General features: G+C 46.9%; 2 protein-coding genes across 2 annotated transcripts; both read left to right on the top strand.

Moving 5' to 3' along the window:
- Positions 1-4,797: 4,797 nt before the first annotated feature.
- On the top strand, positions 4,798-10,543 carry LOC100845665 (potassium transporter 7). Its single transcript, XM_003562452.4, has 9 exons — positions 4,798-5,178; positions 5,833-6,076; positions 6,475-6,720; positions 6,856-6,909; positions 7,542-7,802; positions 7,892-7,944; positions 8,038-8,152; positions 8,245-8,499; positions 9,183-10,543. The coding sequence occupies exons 1-9, from the start codon at positions 5,146-5,148 to the stop codon at positions 10,268-10,270; spliced, it is 2,349 nt and encodes a 782-aa protein (XP_003562500.2). The 5' UTR covers positions 4,798-5,145; the 3' UTR covers positions 10,271-10,543.
- A 445-nt stretch (positions 10,544-10,988) lies between these two features.
- On the top strand, positions 10,989-14,201 carry LOC100845364 (nucleolar protein 58). The gene is made up of 4 exons (XM_003562451.4): positions 10,989-11,178; positions 12,409-12,569; positions 13,145-13,278; positions 13,746-14,201. The coding sequence occupies exons 1-4, from the start codon at positions 11,075-11,077 to the stop codon at positions 13,800-13,802; spliced, it is 456 nt and encodes a 151-aa protein (XP_003562499.1). The 5' UTR covers positions 10,989-11,074; the 3' UTR covers positions 13,803-14,201.
- Positions 14,202-16,174: the final 1,973 nt, after the last annotated feature.

Below are 16,174 nucleotides of genomic sequence, written 5' to 3'. Positions count from 1 at the left end.
AGCACACATGAATACAGGATCTGCACATGAACACACACGTGATATGCAAATCAATATACAAGTATCAGATCAGTGAGGGAGAGAGACGAGGTGGGCATCCGATCTGTAGCCGTAGGAGGTAGCCCGTTGCAGATCTGCAGGCAGAGGAGTTCGCGCGACCGGAGGAGGAGCCGTCGCAGATTTGCAGCCGGAGGAGGGTGGGCGTTGCACGGCGGAGGAGGGACCACATCGCGCGGCCGGAGAAGAGGAGAGGGGAACGAGAGAGACTGCCCCTGGGGGATTGGGGTTTGGGAACGGCTCGGTAGGTGGGGAGTTGGGGGAGGGGGCTGGTGGTTCAGGATATTTGTGTAGTGTCCTATTTGCTGGGCTGGGCTGGGCCTTTTTCATCTGGAATCCATGTTAGCTGCAGAGTATTTAGTAATGTTGGGCCGGGCCGGGCTTTTTTCGGGTTGCAAACTGAAGCCCGAGCCCGGCCCGAAAATTGGCATGGGCAAAAAATCCAGGCCTGAGCCCGGCCCGGGAGGCAAGCACGGCCCGGTATTTTCGGGCCGGGACGAATGAAAAGTGCTCTGTGTGTTTAAAGGGGGTGTTGTTTTAACGGTTATTGTTCTGCGACAAACAATTTTCCAAATCGCAATGGCAGATTGTACGGCACGAGGACGACGAGACACCACCAAATACCACCACCGGTAGAAGTCCTTATAGGCGAAGTAAACATAACTGCCTAGTAATATTTTCCATGGTAGCCTGTTTGTGCTTATCATTTTTCTACTTGTGCATTCTTAATTTACTCGTTGACGTATTAGTCAGGGAAAATGTAGTCTTACAATTCGAAGGATATGTTTTCTTTTATTCCATTCCTTTTGAATCAAAAATGGATGAATAGTGAAAGAGTAGAGGCAGCAAAGCTTGCACATTACAATGTCGTTGAACATTCGAGCAAGCCATGCATGCGAGGTTAGGAAGAGATAGCAGTATATATATTCTTTTATTTCTCGTATCAGACAATTCAGCGATCAGCATACACACCATCGAGGTAGCCGTCATAACGTATCAAGTCAATCGTCAATGACGTGAGTACAGTTACTGCCTGCAAGGCTGCAACTGCAAGCAGTTGCACGAGCTAGCCTATAGACTGTCAGAGATGGCCCGAGTTTAACGGCCGCCGGAGTTAACTGTGGGAATGGCGCTGCACGCGACAGCACGTGACACACGCTGTTATTTTTTCTATGGAATTCGTAAGGCAGGGTGCCAGCCCAAGTTGATTCAAAAACAGCACTACAACAACACAGCAGGAAGGACACGGTGTGCCCAAACAGAAACGGGCAGGCAGGCAGGCAGCCCAAGTTGCCAACATGGACCGGCCTCTGCAGTACCGGATCAGCATATGCGTCCGGGTAGCTATAATAAGACAGCGGCAATTAATCACGAGCGAGGAGATAAAATTCTCGCCCATGATTGACACGATATCACGTACGATCCTATGATCGGTACAAACTCAGCTTGGTTCCGTGCCACACGGTGCATTACTGCATCGATCCCCATTTCCCGTGAGAGGCGATAGGCGTACGTAACGCAAGTGTCCCCGTGCCAAAGAGAGGCTTAGCAATGGAACACTCGTTCTTCATTTTCGGATGTATACGGAGTACTATACTCCGTGACATTTTCCCACGAGTCACAGTCACTCGTTACAAAACTGGCAATCATGAGCCGGGGCATATAGTACACGCGTGCATCGATCATCATCGGGTCATTATTGTGCACGGTGGTCGGTCGTTACCAATCATGTGATGTCATCTGTAACTATCTGGCCATTATTCAGCTCGATCGAAGACTAGGAAACTAAACAAATGCAGTGCAGACAGTACAGGAGTACTAATTTCCCAGGACATCTATCGTCTGGCGCATAAACAATTTCCAGAGCCCTCTATGACCTGCGAAGTTACATACGAGCGGATCAAATCATCTATCGCATGGGCACAAAATGCAATGGCGATCTGGATGATCCTAGCCGTCAGATTATTGAACCCACAGCCGTATAGATCGATCTGATGCAAACAGTACTGCATGCAGTGTCTAACTTGTTGTACCGTAGCTAGCCAGTGTACTTAAATTGACCACGACAGGTTCCGTACAAGAAGATGCGTACGCCCTAATTTAAAAATTGGATTAGGTACGCAGCCAATAATTCTCGCTAAAGAAATCAACGAGGATCGCCAACAATAATTCCGGATTTTCTAGCTAGTGCACGAATGGGACACGAATCGTATTCATATGGACCGAGATTGGATGTGGCCGGCTACTCGGTCTATGCATGACATTTTGCACACTTTGTTGTTTCTTAAACTTCAATCGGGTCCGTACGTATAGCTAAACAAACAGCTTACTTGCATCTGTTGATCGAGTGCGACGCATTGGTCGTGAACACTTATCAGTCACGGTTTGTATTCAGTCCTTACAGTCAGGTTTCCTGCCTTCGAGCATTTCCACTCATCTCATCCGTATGACGTCCGGCGCATGGCCATCTGGAGAGGCACCAGCGCAAGCAATTTGTTTGGGGTGGAGCCGGCACCCAACCGGACCTCCCAAACGTCGGGCCCTAAAGTTGATTTGTCTCGCCGACAGGGATGGCCCGCGCTGCTTTTCAGCTTCATCCAGCACCCCTGCTAGCCCCCCTATGAGTAGGGTGCGGCCTGGAGATGCCGAATGAATTGATGGGCCATGCCGGCTTCTTTTTTTATTTTAGGAGAGGGGGGGGGGGGGCTGGGTGAGATTTTTGACGCTGGCGTCTCCATAACCCGTTTGGGAGCCTAAGTGGAGATGCTCTTAGGTCTTGTGTTTGAGGAGCTTCTGCTTTTCAATGAGTCTCGGCACTACATACTCCCACCGAAGCTCTGTCTGGAAACCAAAAAGATAGTCACAGTATGATCCCTATAGAACATATCCTGTTCATCAAGTACTCCCTCTGATTCTAAATTCTTGACTCAAATTTGACCATCTATTCTTAAAAAGCGTCATGCAATATTTCGACAACAATTTAGGATTGGAGGGAGTATCTATGCCTATCTAAAAAATACGGACCGTTCCCTTCACCGTCGTCTGTCAAACTTCCCAAAAAAATGTGGGCCCCCAAGATTGCATATATATTAGGCCTACTAAGCCGATTGGCCTGTTACCTGCACTGAATTGGACTGGAACTCCGCGAGGAAATCCATCGCCAAGCGGGATCGTTACGAGAGTCGGGCAACAATTCCGAATCTGACTAGAAAAAGATCGCTCCACCAGGACACTAGGAGAGTCGGAAGATGAGACCTGATCGGGCACCCATCGGGCAAGGAATCGAACCCACGGTCATCCCCTCTGTGTCCCAGGCGCGGCCACACGGCCGGTCCCCTCTTCCGTTTCTCAGCCGCGGCCGTCTCCTCCTAGGGCTAAATTACACGAGGAGACGGCGAATTGTTAGAAGAAGCTGATGAGACAGACTGCAAGAGAGAATAGTGGCGGCGCCTAGGGCGTAGTAGAGAGAACGAGAGATGATGGCCGAGTGTAGAATGGGAGATGGGAGAAGGCGCCTCGATGCCTTTCTTCTGTGAGCCAGACTGAGCGAGAGAGATGGCCAAACATGCAAGTTGATGGGTCATCGAGTAAGGGCTACTGGGCCAATTTTGCACTTGGTCTTTATTTTATTTTTATAGCAGGTTTCATCCGTTAATTCTTATTCATTAAAGAATCCACATATTATATAATAAAAATAATATGTATTTAATTAAAATATTAACTGGGCAACCCATCGGGTATCCATGGGTATAAACTTATACCCATACCCTACCCATGACTAATCGTGTGGGCCATCGGGTATACCCATGGGCGTAAACGTCGACCCATATTTTACCCACTTGGGTCGGATATCCACGGGCGAGTTGCCACATTTAATACTTGCCGGCCATATAAGACGGACTCCAGTCGCCACGCAGAGACAGGACTACGAGTGGTCAGATAGCCGAGAGGCCAACGACGTCAAGTCGTCTGAACTGACCACAAGCTAGATCCGCCGAACAACTCGATCAAATAATTGGAAAAAATTTACACGTGCACTGTCAGTTTATTAATTAGGCTTGATTTAATCTAATATTGATAAACTCCTTCATAAAACAAGGAAATTCAGAATAGGCATACACAACAAAATAATCAAATGTCTATACTCATAAACGAACATCGAACTGCCAAAACATAAATTTGTTGTCGCTGCTAATTCTTTGTTTTAACGGCTGAAGTGAGATATTGAAGAGAACTAAAAAAAATTAAGTGATTCCGTCTCAAAACTTCTTTGGCCGGGTGATGTTATATAATTTTCAGAAGAAAATGTATTGTTCTATTTTGAGAGACTAGAGTATAAAGACACAATCTTCAGAAAAAACCTTTTTTAAAGGGATATTTGGAAATCGTTAACGAATAGCAAAGAGAGTTTTTGATGCATGTTTTGAATGTATCATTTTATTTTGTTGTTCCGTTGTGACGCAAGCTCATTTGAGCCGGCACTCCGATAAAGGTCATAAAACCAAAACGGGGAGTTAGTTACTTGGGAGTTAAGACAAGGAAAAAAACGGTCGCGCATCACACAATTCCCTCGCAAAATCGTCCCGATCCCAATCCAGATCCCCACAGCCGTTCGCGTCAAAACCGCTCCGTGTGGGACGACGACCCCGTGCACCCCCACGTGCTAGCCCACCGACGCTGACACCCCGGCCCGCCTTCCCCCGCGGCCCCCAGACCGAAACCCGATCCAGCCCGCCGCCGCGCGACGCGAGCTGCTCTTCTTCTCACGCGTCGTCCTCCAGACGGCGACGTGACCTCCCCCCGGTTGCCGTCTACGTCTGCCCTCTGCCGTCTGCGGCTACAAAACTGGGCGAGGCGAGGGGAAGCTTCTCTCCTCTTCTTCCTACTACCCACCACACCCCTGTCGCTTTCCCAGGCCTCCCCGAGCTAGCTAGGGGCGGGGCCGTTGCGGCAGTACTTGGCCCGTAGTTTAGCTTCACATACTCCGGTTTTTTTTAGCTTCCCTTGCTGCTGCTGCTTCTTCGCGGAGCTGCCGTTCTGTGGCGAGATTCCGGCGGTGGGCGGGAGCGGGAGCCGGAGCCCTTCCCAATGGACGAGGAGATCGGCGCCTCGCCGCGGCAGGTAATAACGGCTCCACTCCCCCACCCGCCTCCCTTGCTCCCAAGCCGCATCGAGCGCGCGGTGGAGTTCTGTTGTGCTGTGACAAGGGTTTGTTTCCGGGCGGTTGCTGTTGTTTGCGATTCGGCGGTTGTGTCTTTTTTTCCCTGTTCGATTCCGTCGATTTGGAGCGGAGGTGAGAGATTGTTGTCACTGAGGAGAGCTGGTCAATCCGCTTCTCCTGGTCATTGATTTGTTGAGTCCAGTTGGTTTCGAGAAGATTGGTTCATCCGCATCGCCTGATTGAATCAGGTCAACTGTTATGTTTGTTTTGGTGCTTGCTCAATGCTCAAACTGACCATGACCCGCGCCGTCTCTTTGCAGCGTTGACGCATCCCTATCACAGAAATTTTCATTCGCATGTGTGCATGTTCTTACTCTGGTAAATTGAAACTGAAACTGGCACAGGTTATAGCTGAAAATTTCTGAGAGAAATAAACGTTCTTTCAGCCATCAGACTTCCAGTTTTTGCCAACGTCACTGGAAAAGACGACTTTGTATTGCATTTACCATTTGTTTTGGAAGGCTGGTTTAGTACAGATGTTCAACTGAGGCAGTGACCAGTTTCTGGTTGTTGTTGTTCACACTATTGCTGTGCTTATGGCTGTTGTTTTGCAGGACCAATGGAGAAATCACCGCAAAACTCTCTCCATACTAGCATTTCAGAGCTTTGGCGTGGTGTATGGAGACCTGAGTACGTCACCTCTGTATGTCTTCAAGAGCGCAATGTCTGGGAATCTGTACAATTACCGTGACGAGATCACCATCTTTGGGCTGCTTTCGCTGATATTTTGGACCTTGACACTCCTTCCGTTGCTGAAGTATGTCATAATTGTATTGTCTGCTGATGATAATGGCGAGGGTGAGTAATTTTGTTGTACTAGACTGTGTTACTGATTTTCTAATTGAAGTACGTATGCTCCTAGTACAATTTTGGTTCATTGAATTTTGAGGAAGTGTTAGCTTCAGGATAGTAACTAAATTCTAGTAGGCGAAAAGGAACACAGAAAAGATGAAGTTCTGTAATAAAATTATAATCATAACAAGCAACACATGTGTATTTTATGTTCTTTCTCTTTACACAAGTGGTGGTTTCAGCTATCCTTTTCTTTTGGGTAAGGTTCCGACAGTGTATATATTGATAACGATAAACGGTTACATTTGAAAGAGTGGGGGGGGGGGGGGGGGCTTGTAGTTGCTTTGTTTAGCTTCTTTTTCTGACTACACATGGTTACTGATTAAGGTAAATGTGTTGTACAGGGGGGACATTTGCTTTGTACTCACTACTCTGCAGACATGCAAAGTTGAGTCTGCTTCCTAACCAGCAAGCGGCAGATGAAGAGCTGTCAACATATTACCAGCCTGGGTGTGATCGGGCTGCTGTTTCCTCTCCATTCAAAAGGTTTCTGGAGAAGCACAGGAAGCTGCGGACCTGTTTGCTTCTTTTTGTGCTGTTTGGGGCATGCATGGTGATAGGTGATGGCGTCCTTACACCCACCATCTCTGGTATGCATGACATGTCCCTGTTTCTTTGGCTTCTTCATTTCTTTAATTGTGCAACACATGTGTTTCGCTGTTGTCAGTTTTTATTTTTCCGAGTAATGCTGTTGTCAGTTGTCACTCATGCTGTGATTGTTGCAGTTTTGTCAGCCATATCTGGATTACGAGACTCCGACACCGGTGGATTAGGAAATGGTATGTATAGCTTCTTCCTAGTTTTCCCCTTCTATTGCTTAATGGTTATTTCGCAAACTCGTTCTTTTAATATATTCTAATTATTACATATGTGTAGAAAACTCTCTTAAGAAAGTATTTCATCTAGTAAACTTTATAGCTTCAAAGTGGGTAGCTGAAGTTTTTATATGTCGGGATAGAATCAGTAACATAAGCGTCCCCATACTTCTCTAGTTCTCTCGATTAGTCTTCCTTACATGGGTGCTGTGTTGAGTGCGGCCAAATTCTGTTTCGGATCTCAAGTGCCAGTCAAGTTATCACTTTGATCACTTCTGGTTTCCCCTTAATATGCTAATATAGTAAAATCTATTCCATTTAATGTTTATTACCTGTCTATCATCTGTGAATTTTAAAATGTGAGGAAAATCCTATGTAAGTTGTAACTCAAGTTACCTGTAAGTAATCAAAGGGTTTCTCATCATCAACTCGTGTTGTGCAAACATCATCTTGCCATTTGTTGTGCATAGTTCATTTTTGTGCATTCAAGATATTACTTATACCCTTAATTTCATCGTTGAGGGATATATCTGAATTAGTCGTAGTTCCCTTGAGTAAATGGCTTTCACCATCCTGACTAACTTGCTGGTGTACAGGTTGGGTGGTATTGATTGCATGTGTTGTGCTTGTTGGCCTCTTTGCACTACAACACCGAGGTACTCATAGGGTAGCATTTATGTTTGCCCCCATTGTTGTACTCTGGCTCTTGAGCATTGGTGGCATTGGTCTGTATAATATCATCCGCTGGAATCCTAGAATATGTCTTGCTCTTTCCCCTCACTATATTGTAAAGTTCTTCAAGAGAACAGGAAGAGATGGTTGGATTGCTCTAGGAGGAGTACTTCTTGCCGTGACAGGTGAATTCAAGCAGACCTGTTATCTAGCTAAGATTATTTATTCTTCCCCAGCAAATAGTCTTGTCTTAAAATTTCTGTAATATATGCAGGCACTGAAGCTATGTTTGCCGATCTTGGCCACTTCACTGCTTCATCTATCAGGGTACGCCGTACGCAGAACTGCATATTTGATTTGTGACATAAGTTATAGATTGATAAAGAAATGCTGACTCTGTCTCTTCACCTTCTTTTTTAGTTGGCTTTTGTTGGTGTCATTTATCCCTGTCTTGTTTTGCAATACATGGGGCAAGCTGCGTTCCTTTCCAAAAACATCTCAGATGTAGAAGACAGTTTCTACCAATCAATTCCACGTAAGCTTCTGAACACCAAAGACATACTCCGGTAATTCTTGCTTCACATGTTACTGGAAATAGCATTAAAGCATAGCACATCATATTTGCAGGTCCTGTGTTTTGGCCCATGTTTGTCCTAGCATCTCTTGCTGCAGTTGTGGGCAGCCAATCAGTTATATCCGCGACCTTTTCTATTGTTAAGCAGTGCCTTTCTTTGGGATGCTTTCCACGAGTGAAGGTTGTACATACATCAAGGTGGATCTATGGCCAGATTTACATACCTGAGATAAATTGGATTCTGATGGTCCTTTGTTTAGCTGTGACAGTGGGCTTCCGTGACATAACAGTTATAGGAAATGCTTATGGTAAGTTGACAACTTCAATAATGCTGAAATTAGGCAGATTCTATGGAACACATAACTTCTATTATCGAACCTTATGGTTCCTCATATACTTCAATTTAATCGTAATATGCATTTTCCTCTGCAACATAGTTCACGCTCTTATATTGATAACTCATTGCTGCACTTGATGCTACCATTCTTAGTTCAACTAAAATATTCAAGAAATGTATATCTGTTTATTTATAATTCTCTATCCTAAAAAAAATCAGAAATGCCTTGCATACGACATATCGCGTACGATATGCGTACGACCAGACTCACAAGTTACTGCATGGTGATGTCCCCACTGACTGACAGCAGGTTGATCTGAGTCTAATGGTACCAAAATGTTGTACAAATTCTATCGTACGTATAGCATTGCTGAAAAAAAAGAACTTATAATTGCCGATTCTGTCTGACATATATCTGCTTGATGTTGTCAAATTTGGTAAAACCTGCTGCTATTTTTCTTGGATATAGATTATAAGTGATATCCCTAACTTCAGAGGTGTGTATTACTTGGTCACTAGGAAGTAGGAACTAAACTTATTTTGCCGTTAGACTGTGACGATGATCTTGAGATTCTTGACCACTTTCTTTCATTGATTTCTTCATGCTTGATAGGCCCATACTAACTTTTGCTCACTTCCTCTGCATGATCTCAGGTCTTGCTTGTGTAGCTGTGATGTTTGTTACCACATGGCTGATGGCATTGGTTATCATATTTGTGTGGCAAAAGAACATCCTGCTTGCCTTGATGTTCCTTGTATTCTTTGGGTCAATCGAGGGTGCATATCTGTCATCAGCAGTTATGAAGGTTCCTCAGGGAGGATGGGCTCCAATTGCGCTTGCCTTCGTGTTCATGTTCATCATGTACGTGTGGCACTACGGCACGAGGCGAAAGTACCTGTTTGATCTCCAGAACAAGGTTTCGATGAAGTGGATCCTAACACTTGGCCCGAGCCTTGGTATCATGCGTGTGCCTGGAATTGGCCTCATCTACACGGAGCTAGTGACTGGGGTTCCTGCCATCTTCTCACATTTCGTCACCAACCTGCCTGCATTTCACCAGATTCTGGTCTTTGTCTGCGTGAAGTCCGTGCCAGTGCCCTATGTTCCGGCTGATGAGCGGTACCTAATCGGACGCATTGGCCCCAGGCAGTACCGGATGTACCGGTGCATTGTGAGGTACGGTTACAAAGATGTGCAGAAAGAAGACGAGAACTTTGAGAACCACCTTGTGATGAGCATCGCCAAGTTCATCCAAATGGAAGCCGAAGAAGCTGCCTCTTCTGGAAGCTACGAGTCATCCACCGAAGGAAGAATGGCGGTCATACACACTGCTGACACAGTCGGGACCGGGCTGATCATGAGAGATTCGAACGAAGCAGCAGGCACCTCCCTGACTAGGAGCAGCAAGTCGGAGACTCTCCAGAGCCTGCAGTCCCTGTACGAGCAGGAGTCGGGCAGCCTGAGCCGGCGCCGCAGGGTCCGTTTCCAGATATCGGAGGAGGAGCGGATCGACCCGCAGGTGAGGGACGAGCTGTCGGACCTCCTGGAGGCCAAGGAGGCCGGCGTGGCGTACATCATCGGGCACTCGTATGTGAAGGCGAGGAAGAACTCCAACTTCCTCAAGTCGTTCGCCATCGACTACGCCTACTCGTTCCTCCGGAAGAACTGCAGGGGCCCGTCGGTGACGCTGCACATACCCCACATCAGCCTCATCGAGGTCGGCATGATCTACTACGTCTAGACGGAGGATTGCAGAAATCTGCAGCGGCTCCAGACTTGCCGACCATGCTGCTGTTTTTTTCCTTTTTCTTTTTGTTAACTCGGCCTTGCGCTCAGGGTAATTTTTGTCTTAGTTTCGCCGAGTTATCAGAGGCGATGTAAAAGACGGTGGCCGGCCGGCCGAACAAGCTAGTACCTGCCATGCCAGCCTTCTGAATTCCGGGGCCTTGTAAATACATTCACGGTTCAGTTTATGATAGAAAGCAGCATATGACCATAAGTCTGAACATTTTCACTTGTGTCAGTAGAATTTCATTACCCTGCTGTGATCTTTCATCTTTGCTTACTGGCTCTGGAGTCTGGAATGCAGCTGAATTCAAGCAAGAACTGCTCGAATGCAGCATGACATCGCCATAGACTTGCAAATTTTGCCTGTATTTTTATTTTGTTTTCAAACTAATGCTTGGAAAGCCTTTTTTTTACAGGTTTGCTAGGAAAGACTTCTTTCAGCCTTTCCCTTTTTGTTTGACGACTTTTGAATTTTCTAGGAACTTCACATTTTGTACACAAGGGCCCACATGTCATACAAAGAGACTTTTGGCTCGAGTACACGGTCCGGTCAGGCTGCGGACCTGGTCCGACCGACCCTCAAATCGGTGCATTCGGCCACACGGGCCCATCTGCCAGAGAGAGGGAGGGAGAGAGAGGAGACCTGGTCCAACCGAGCCCCAAGAGACAAGCCACCGACCGAACAGAGGAGTCGCCGTCCTCTTCCTCCAGTACTAGCGTGAGCGCCTCCCTTCGACCACCGCGCGGCGTCGGCGGCATGGCGGCGGGCGGGGACCTGACCGACGAGGAGCGGCGCGCGCTTCGGGGGAGCAAGTTCGCGCCCCTCCCGGCGCCTCCTCCTTCCTCCCGCCCCAATCCAAGGTACCGCCGCGTCGCCCCCTTCTCTGTTGTTTCCTGCATCCAGATGCACCGATGTAGCTTGCGACTCGACGGGGTTGGAAGCGTATCGTGTAGTTTCACCGTTGGGTGGGTGATTTACTGGGTGGGGGATCTGCTCTGCGTGTGGGTGATTGCTTGGTTGGTTCTGGTGGAGGGATTGATCGACCTGAAGTAGTGCGTTCTGGGGCTGTGTTGGTTAGGGATTCGTCATTCTGCGCTTTGTGGTTGGTTGCTTCATGGGAAGCGGAATGAAATTAAGTGTACTTGAAATGTTAAGTGCGAGTTATGTCAATGGAGTTCTGCCAATAAGTTGTTTTCTCGTAATTTCTCGTAATTTACTTAATGTGTTGCAGCGCTTGCTGATTAAATTGTGAGCCCTGTAGTTCTGAATGAGAAAACTGCAAGGTTGAAAAAAAGTGCTCGGCGCGAATTGCTAGTTTTGCCTAGCGCTTATCTCGCCTAAACGCATGCCCATAGTTGCCACAAACCCGGTTCGTTCGGGTCGAGGAACGGGATCGTGGGACGCGGAACGGTACTTTTGGGAAAAATTGAGGAGGATCTACTTGGGGAATCGACCCCGATCCCGAACTGGGTCGACCGACCCCGGATCGGGGGACGCGGCGGCGACCCGCATTCCCGGCTTCTATGCGCATGCCTAGGCACGCTTAAGCACACACCTAGCAGTGCTTAAGGTTTGGGGTTTTGCTGTCGCCTAGTGCCTTGATCTAGACTCTGTTTACACCATGGAAAAATTGACCTTGATCTAGACTCTGTTTTCAACTCCTCTTTGTTCACGGTCTGTTTGTTGCTTGGTGCTTGCACATGACCCAAAAAATGACTGAGTGGACTATGTGGTTCAAAATTCATATCAGTGGGATGCTATAGTTTTTGCGGTTGTCATTTGTGAGCTGTGATATATCTAGATTAAGTAGGGTTTATTGCTTCTATGCTTGCTTGTGTAATTATCATGGTTTTGTATAAGAAAACAGAACATTCATGCTTCATGGTTACCTCATGGAACATAAAGTAGAGTTTTGCGTTGGCGTGTTAGAGTTATGATAGAGCAGGTTATTGTTTGTCTCGTGTGACCAGCAGAGTTAATCCTTGTGATGCTTGTATTGGCTTGCTTACAAACATATAAACTTCATGAGTAATTACTGTTAGTTATGCACACGTTGTTGTCCTGAAATTCTTTCATCTCCTTCCAAATAGGATGGCCCATCCCGGAGGACCACTAACTACAAACAAGGCTGCTGCTTTAGCGAAATTCCTCGAGAGAAAACTTCAGCAACCTGATGGGTTGGACTCTCTAAATCCTGATCTTGTAAATTTGGCTGTGAAAAATGCAAAGGAAACCATAAAGGCTAGCAAGGGTACGAGTTTTCGTTTCACCTAGCCCTTTGAGAAGTATGTATTTCATGATTCATATCATTATAGACATTATCTGCTTACATGACAGTTTGCGATAAAGATTTGTATTAGGTGCCATTTGATACATCTTGGTGCAATATTGGACAATTTGGCACCATCCCGTTTTCACTTTGTTGGCTGCTTTAGAGTTCTTGTTGCTAAAACACTGTTCAATATTTGTTTATGCTGCCATATGATTTTCTTCATATTCCATGAGTACATGACGCAGGAAGGAGTGCCTCTTGTTTTAGGATCGTGCAAACTGTTATAACTCGAGTGAGGCATGCCCAAAACAGAAATGATAATTTAAGACTTGATACTGATTGATTTTATTATTTGCCTGGTTTCTGGACTGGTTGCTAAGATATGTTTTTGTGGTTGTTGAGCTCTGCTACTGTTTTTCCTTGTTATTGATATTTTCCAGTTGACTATATATATCTTTGAACTAGAAAATTTGACCTACACTGCCGCAGAAACAAATTTGACATACTTCCCCTTGGAAACCAATTTGACCTACCACTCTATGTTGCTATTGTAGGTGAGTCCTCAACTTCTGGGAGAGTAGTACGGCATGTTCCATCATTTGAGGATTCTTCCGAGGTTTCTAATGAAGATGACGGGGAACAGAAAAAGAAAAAGAAGAAGAAGAAGAAGAAAAAGAGAAAAACAAAGGTAACACTATAATAGGGTCGCTGCTTTGGTTTTCTGTTTGTTCCTTTCATGAGAAGAAATTATTGGGTAGACACACTAGACAGCATGACGGGATTTTGTAAACTATAAGCCTTTATGCAGCTGTCACGTCCTGGACTACTACTTGATAAATAATACTAGGGTCTGGGCACTGTCACCTCTGTTGACAACATGGACCTGATATTTTGTATCCCATACTGTGCTCCTTGTGTTCCCTCATTGGTTGTTGCCTGAAACAGTTTCCTATCTACACGATAATTTTATGTTCCGAAATTTTGCTTCAACATCTGGATCCTACCGTTCATACGAAACATTTTAATTCATGATATTCATGCTATCCTACCCAATTTTTCTTTTTTAAACAACCATATTCTTGTTTGTTCTCTAGTCATCTGCACCTATACTACACAGAGATCTTCCTATATCTGATGAACGATCCCTTGATGCAGGTTCCTAAAGATTCCAAGCTCCACAACACATCAAAGAAGAAAAGGCTATCACTATGATCCTTGAACCTGTCTGGTATTAGGGAGCTAAAAGAAGGCAGGCATGGAATACTTTTCAGACTTATCGAATTTATTGATTAATTCCATTGAACCTCAGTCAGTACTGCGAACATAGCTAGCAGTGACACATCCCTCACAGTGATCAAAAGAAAAGAAAAACACTTGGGAAACCCCAAAGTGCAATCGTGTGTTCTAGTTTAACGGTGCTATATTGCAGGAATTACTCGCAAAACAATTGTTGTATTCTGCGTTTTATTGTTGTTACTGGATGTTGGGGTGATCAATCTGCCATTGATCGGTCTGCCTGTTGGAGGCGTTGTAGGAACTGGGAAATGCCGTTGTACCATTTGTAGTTTTTACTCCACCGGATAATTCCATGTTTCACTGACATGGGCGATATGGATCGATGATTCGATGGCAAGCTTTGTCTGGGTCGTGCGTGCACCCAGAATTCCTGCTGCCCAATGTGTCTCTTCGTGGGAGATCATGGGAATCCAGTGATTGGCCTGGTCTGGCCTAGGGCAGTGAATTGAATCTGTCTGTGAGTGTCAGGCTTGTTATTTCCCGAGGAGTCAACATGTCTGTCTCTTGTCCATGTGTGTAGCGTGCAGCCCGTCTCCTTTTTGATCGGAGTGTAAATGCTTAATACGGGACCGAGGTGGCGACGGGCGATCAGTCTGAGCCGAAAGATAACAGCAGTCAATACAGCACGATGATTAGCATCTCGATCTACAGGAAGACGAGATATAGAGAGTGTATCCGGTGTTAAAAGGGATGGGCAAAACAAAGGCGAGCGCTTATTGCCATTTCTGGCCGCGCGATACTATCATGTGGGGCTCGAATGGACGGGCGTAGTACGTGCCTAGGTAGCCGCGGCCCGACACGTCTCCAGCGAGCAGCCCCATCAGGCATCCATCCCGGCAGGCGTTACGTCAGGCCGATCGTGTGCTGAGTGAACAGTGCTCGCGGTCGATCATGGACTCTATACTTCTACCCCGGCCCGTTCCGTCAACTTTGTCCGGGTCCCCCCGTTCATGCATCGTCACCCACAGCACGCACGACACGTGGGACAAGGCGTCCGTCTCGGGGTGTCACGTGAGGGCCAGGTAAAGTACGTAGGGTGTGACGATCGATGGACTCATGACCCATCGATCGGTGATGTGTCGATCTTAACATTCCCACCTCCCTCGTCGATCGTATATGCAGGTGTACATTTTGTTTTTTCGCATCGGCTTATCGTCAAGCAGGCCTGCCGGTGTCACTTACACCAGCTTGATCCGGCCGGTTCAATTGATGGATCCCTCTGAACAAATTCCTTCCTTCCGGCCGTGTCGTACGTACGTACGTGCATATCAGGCAGTATGCACGCGCGCCGCGTGACTCAGCGGCGCGGCATGCACTTACTGGAGCTAGCGGCGCCGGCCCGCCGGCCGTGCCATGCCGCGTGCAAAATTAAGCCGGTGCGTGTGTGCGTGCGCGCGTGGGAGCAGGGAGCGCCGTATGTCGCTGTGGATGGCGTAATCGGGGCGTACGGAGCGTACCCGAGCGCCACCCGGCCCCGCGACACGTCGCCCATCGCACACTGTCTGCACCCGCACGCACGACCCGATACATCAGTCAGATACTACTCTTCTTCTTCGCTTACACGCACGCACTCTACTGCATGCTTAGCTAGCTGCGCGCTTCTCCTTCTCTCTACCTTATCGTGTCTCCCCGCGCCCATCCAGCCGACGACCGTTGCTAGCTGCTGCGTACACTCCTACCTAGCTAGCTGCAGAGAGTGGTTGGTGTTGATATACTGAAAGAGAGAGTCGATCGAACGACAGATAGCTGAGCTGACGGTAATATGACGACCATATGCACTCATTCGTTCATTTCATCTCATGCTGCATGCACCTGTCTATATACTACTCCTACATGTCTGTTAACATACATGCATGTGGACGGCAGTACTGCTGGATGGAGGAGGATGTATATAATTCTCTCTTCTCGTGCTAGTAGTGTACTGTAGAGAGCCATCGATCAGGCTGCAGGCTACCTATACGTAGCCGTACGTCCCTTTTTGCGACGCGCATGTACTCTCGTACTTGCCACTTTTTGCTACACACATGTACAGTACACTGCCACTATATGCACATCTGTCGCCCTCCTAGTAGCTCTCTCTGCATGCTGGCCCTCATCTCCATTGCTTCCATCACTATATATACAAAGTATATATAAAGTACTCTGCAAGCATGTCTCCACGCATGCATGCAGTACTGCATCCTCCCGGCTGGCCTCTCCCATGATCGACCGATTAGTTAAGTTACCAATCCCAAAGTAATTTAACTAACAAAACATTACCATGCATGTACGTACGTACGCGTTCCCAA

This window comes from Brachypodium distachyon, chromosome 1 (genome assembly GCF_000005505.3).
Source record: "Brachypodium distachyon strain Bd21 chromosome 1, Brachypodium_distachyon_v3.0, whole genome shotgun sequence".
NCBI classification, from domain to species: domain Eukaryota; kingdom Viridiplantae; phylum Streptophyta; class Magnoliopsida; order Poales; family Poaceae; genus Brachypodium; species Brachypodium distachyon.
This window is presented reverse-complemented; position numbering and strand designations above follow the sequence as displayed.

Excerpts from the sequence above, each read along its gene's own strand:
- LOC100845364 (XM_003562451.4), top strand. The coding sequence starts at position 11,075 with ATGGCGGCGGGCGGGGACCTGACCGACGAGGAGCGGCGCGCGCTTCGG. Across the intron at positions 12,570-13,144 it reads AACCATAAAGGCTAGCAAGG|GTGAGTCCTCAACTTCTGGG; the intron begins GTACGAGTTTTC and ends TTGCTATTGTAG. Across the intron at positions 13,279-13,745 it reads AGAAAAAGAGAAAAACAAAG|GTTCCTAAAGATTCCAAGCT; the intron begins GTAACACTATAA and ends CCCTTGATGCAG.
- LOC100845665 (XM_003562452.4), top strand. The coding sequence starts at position 5,146 with ATGGACGAGGAGATCGGCGCCTCGCCGCGGCAG. Across the intron at positions 5,179-5,832 it reads TCGGCGCCTCGCCGCGGCAG|GACCAATGGAGAAATCACCG; the intron begins GTAATAACGGCT and ends GTTGTTTTGCAG. Across the intron at positions 8,153-8,244 it reads TTTCTACCAATCAATTCCAC|GTCCTGTGTTTTGGCCCATG; the intron begins GTAAGCTTCTGA and ends TCATATTTGCAG.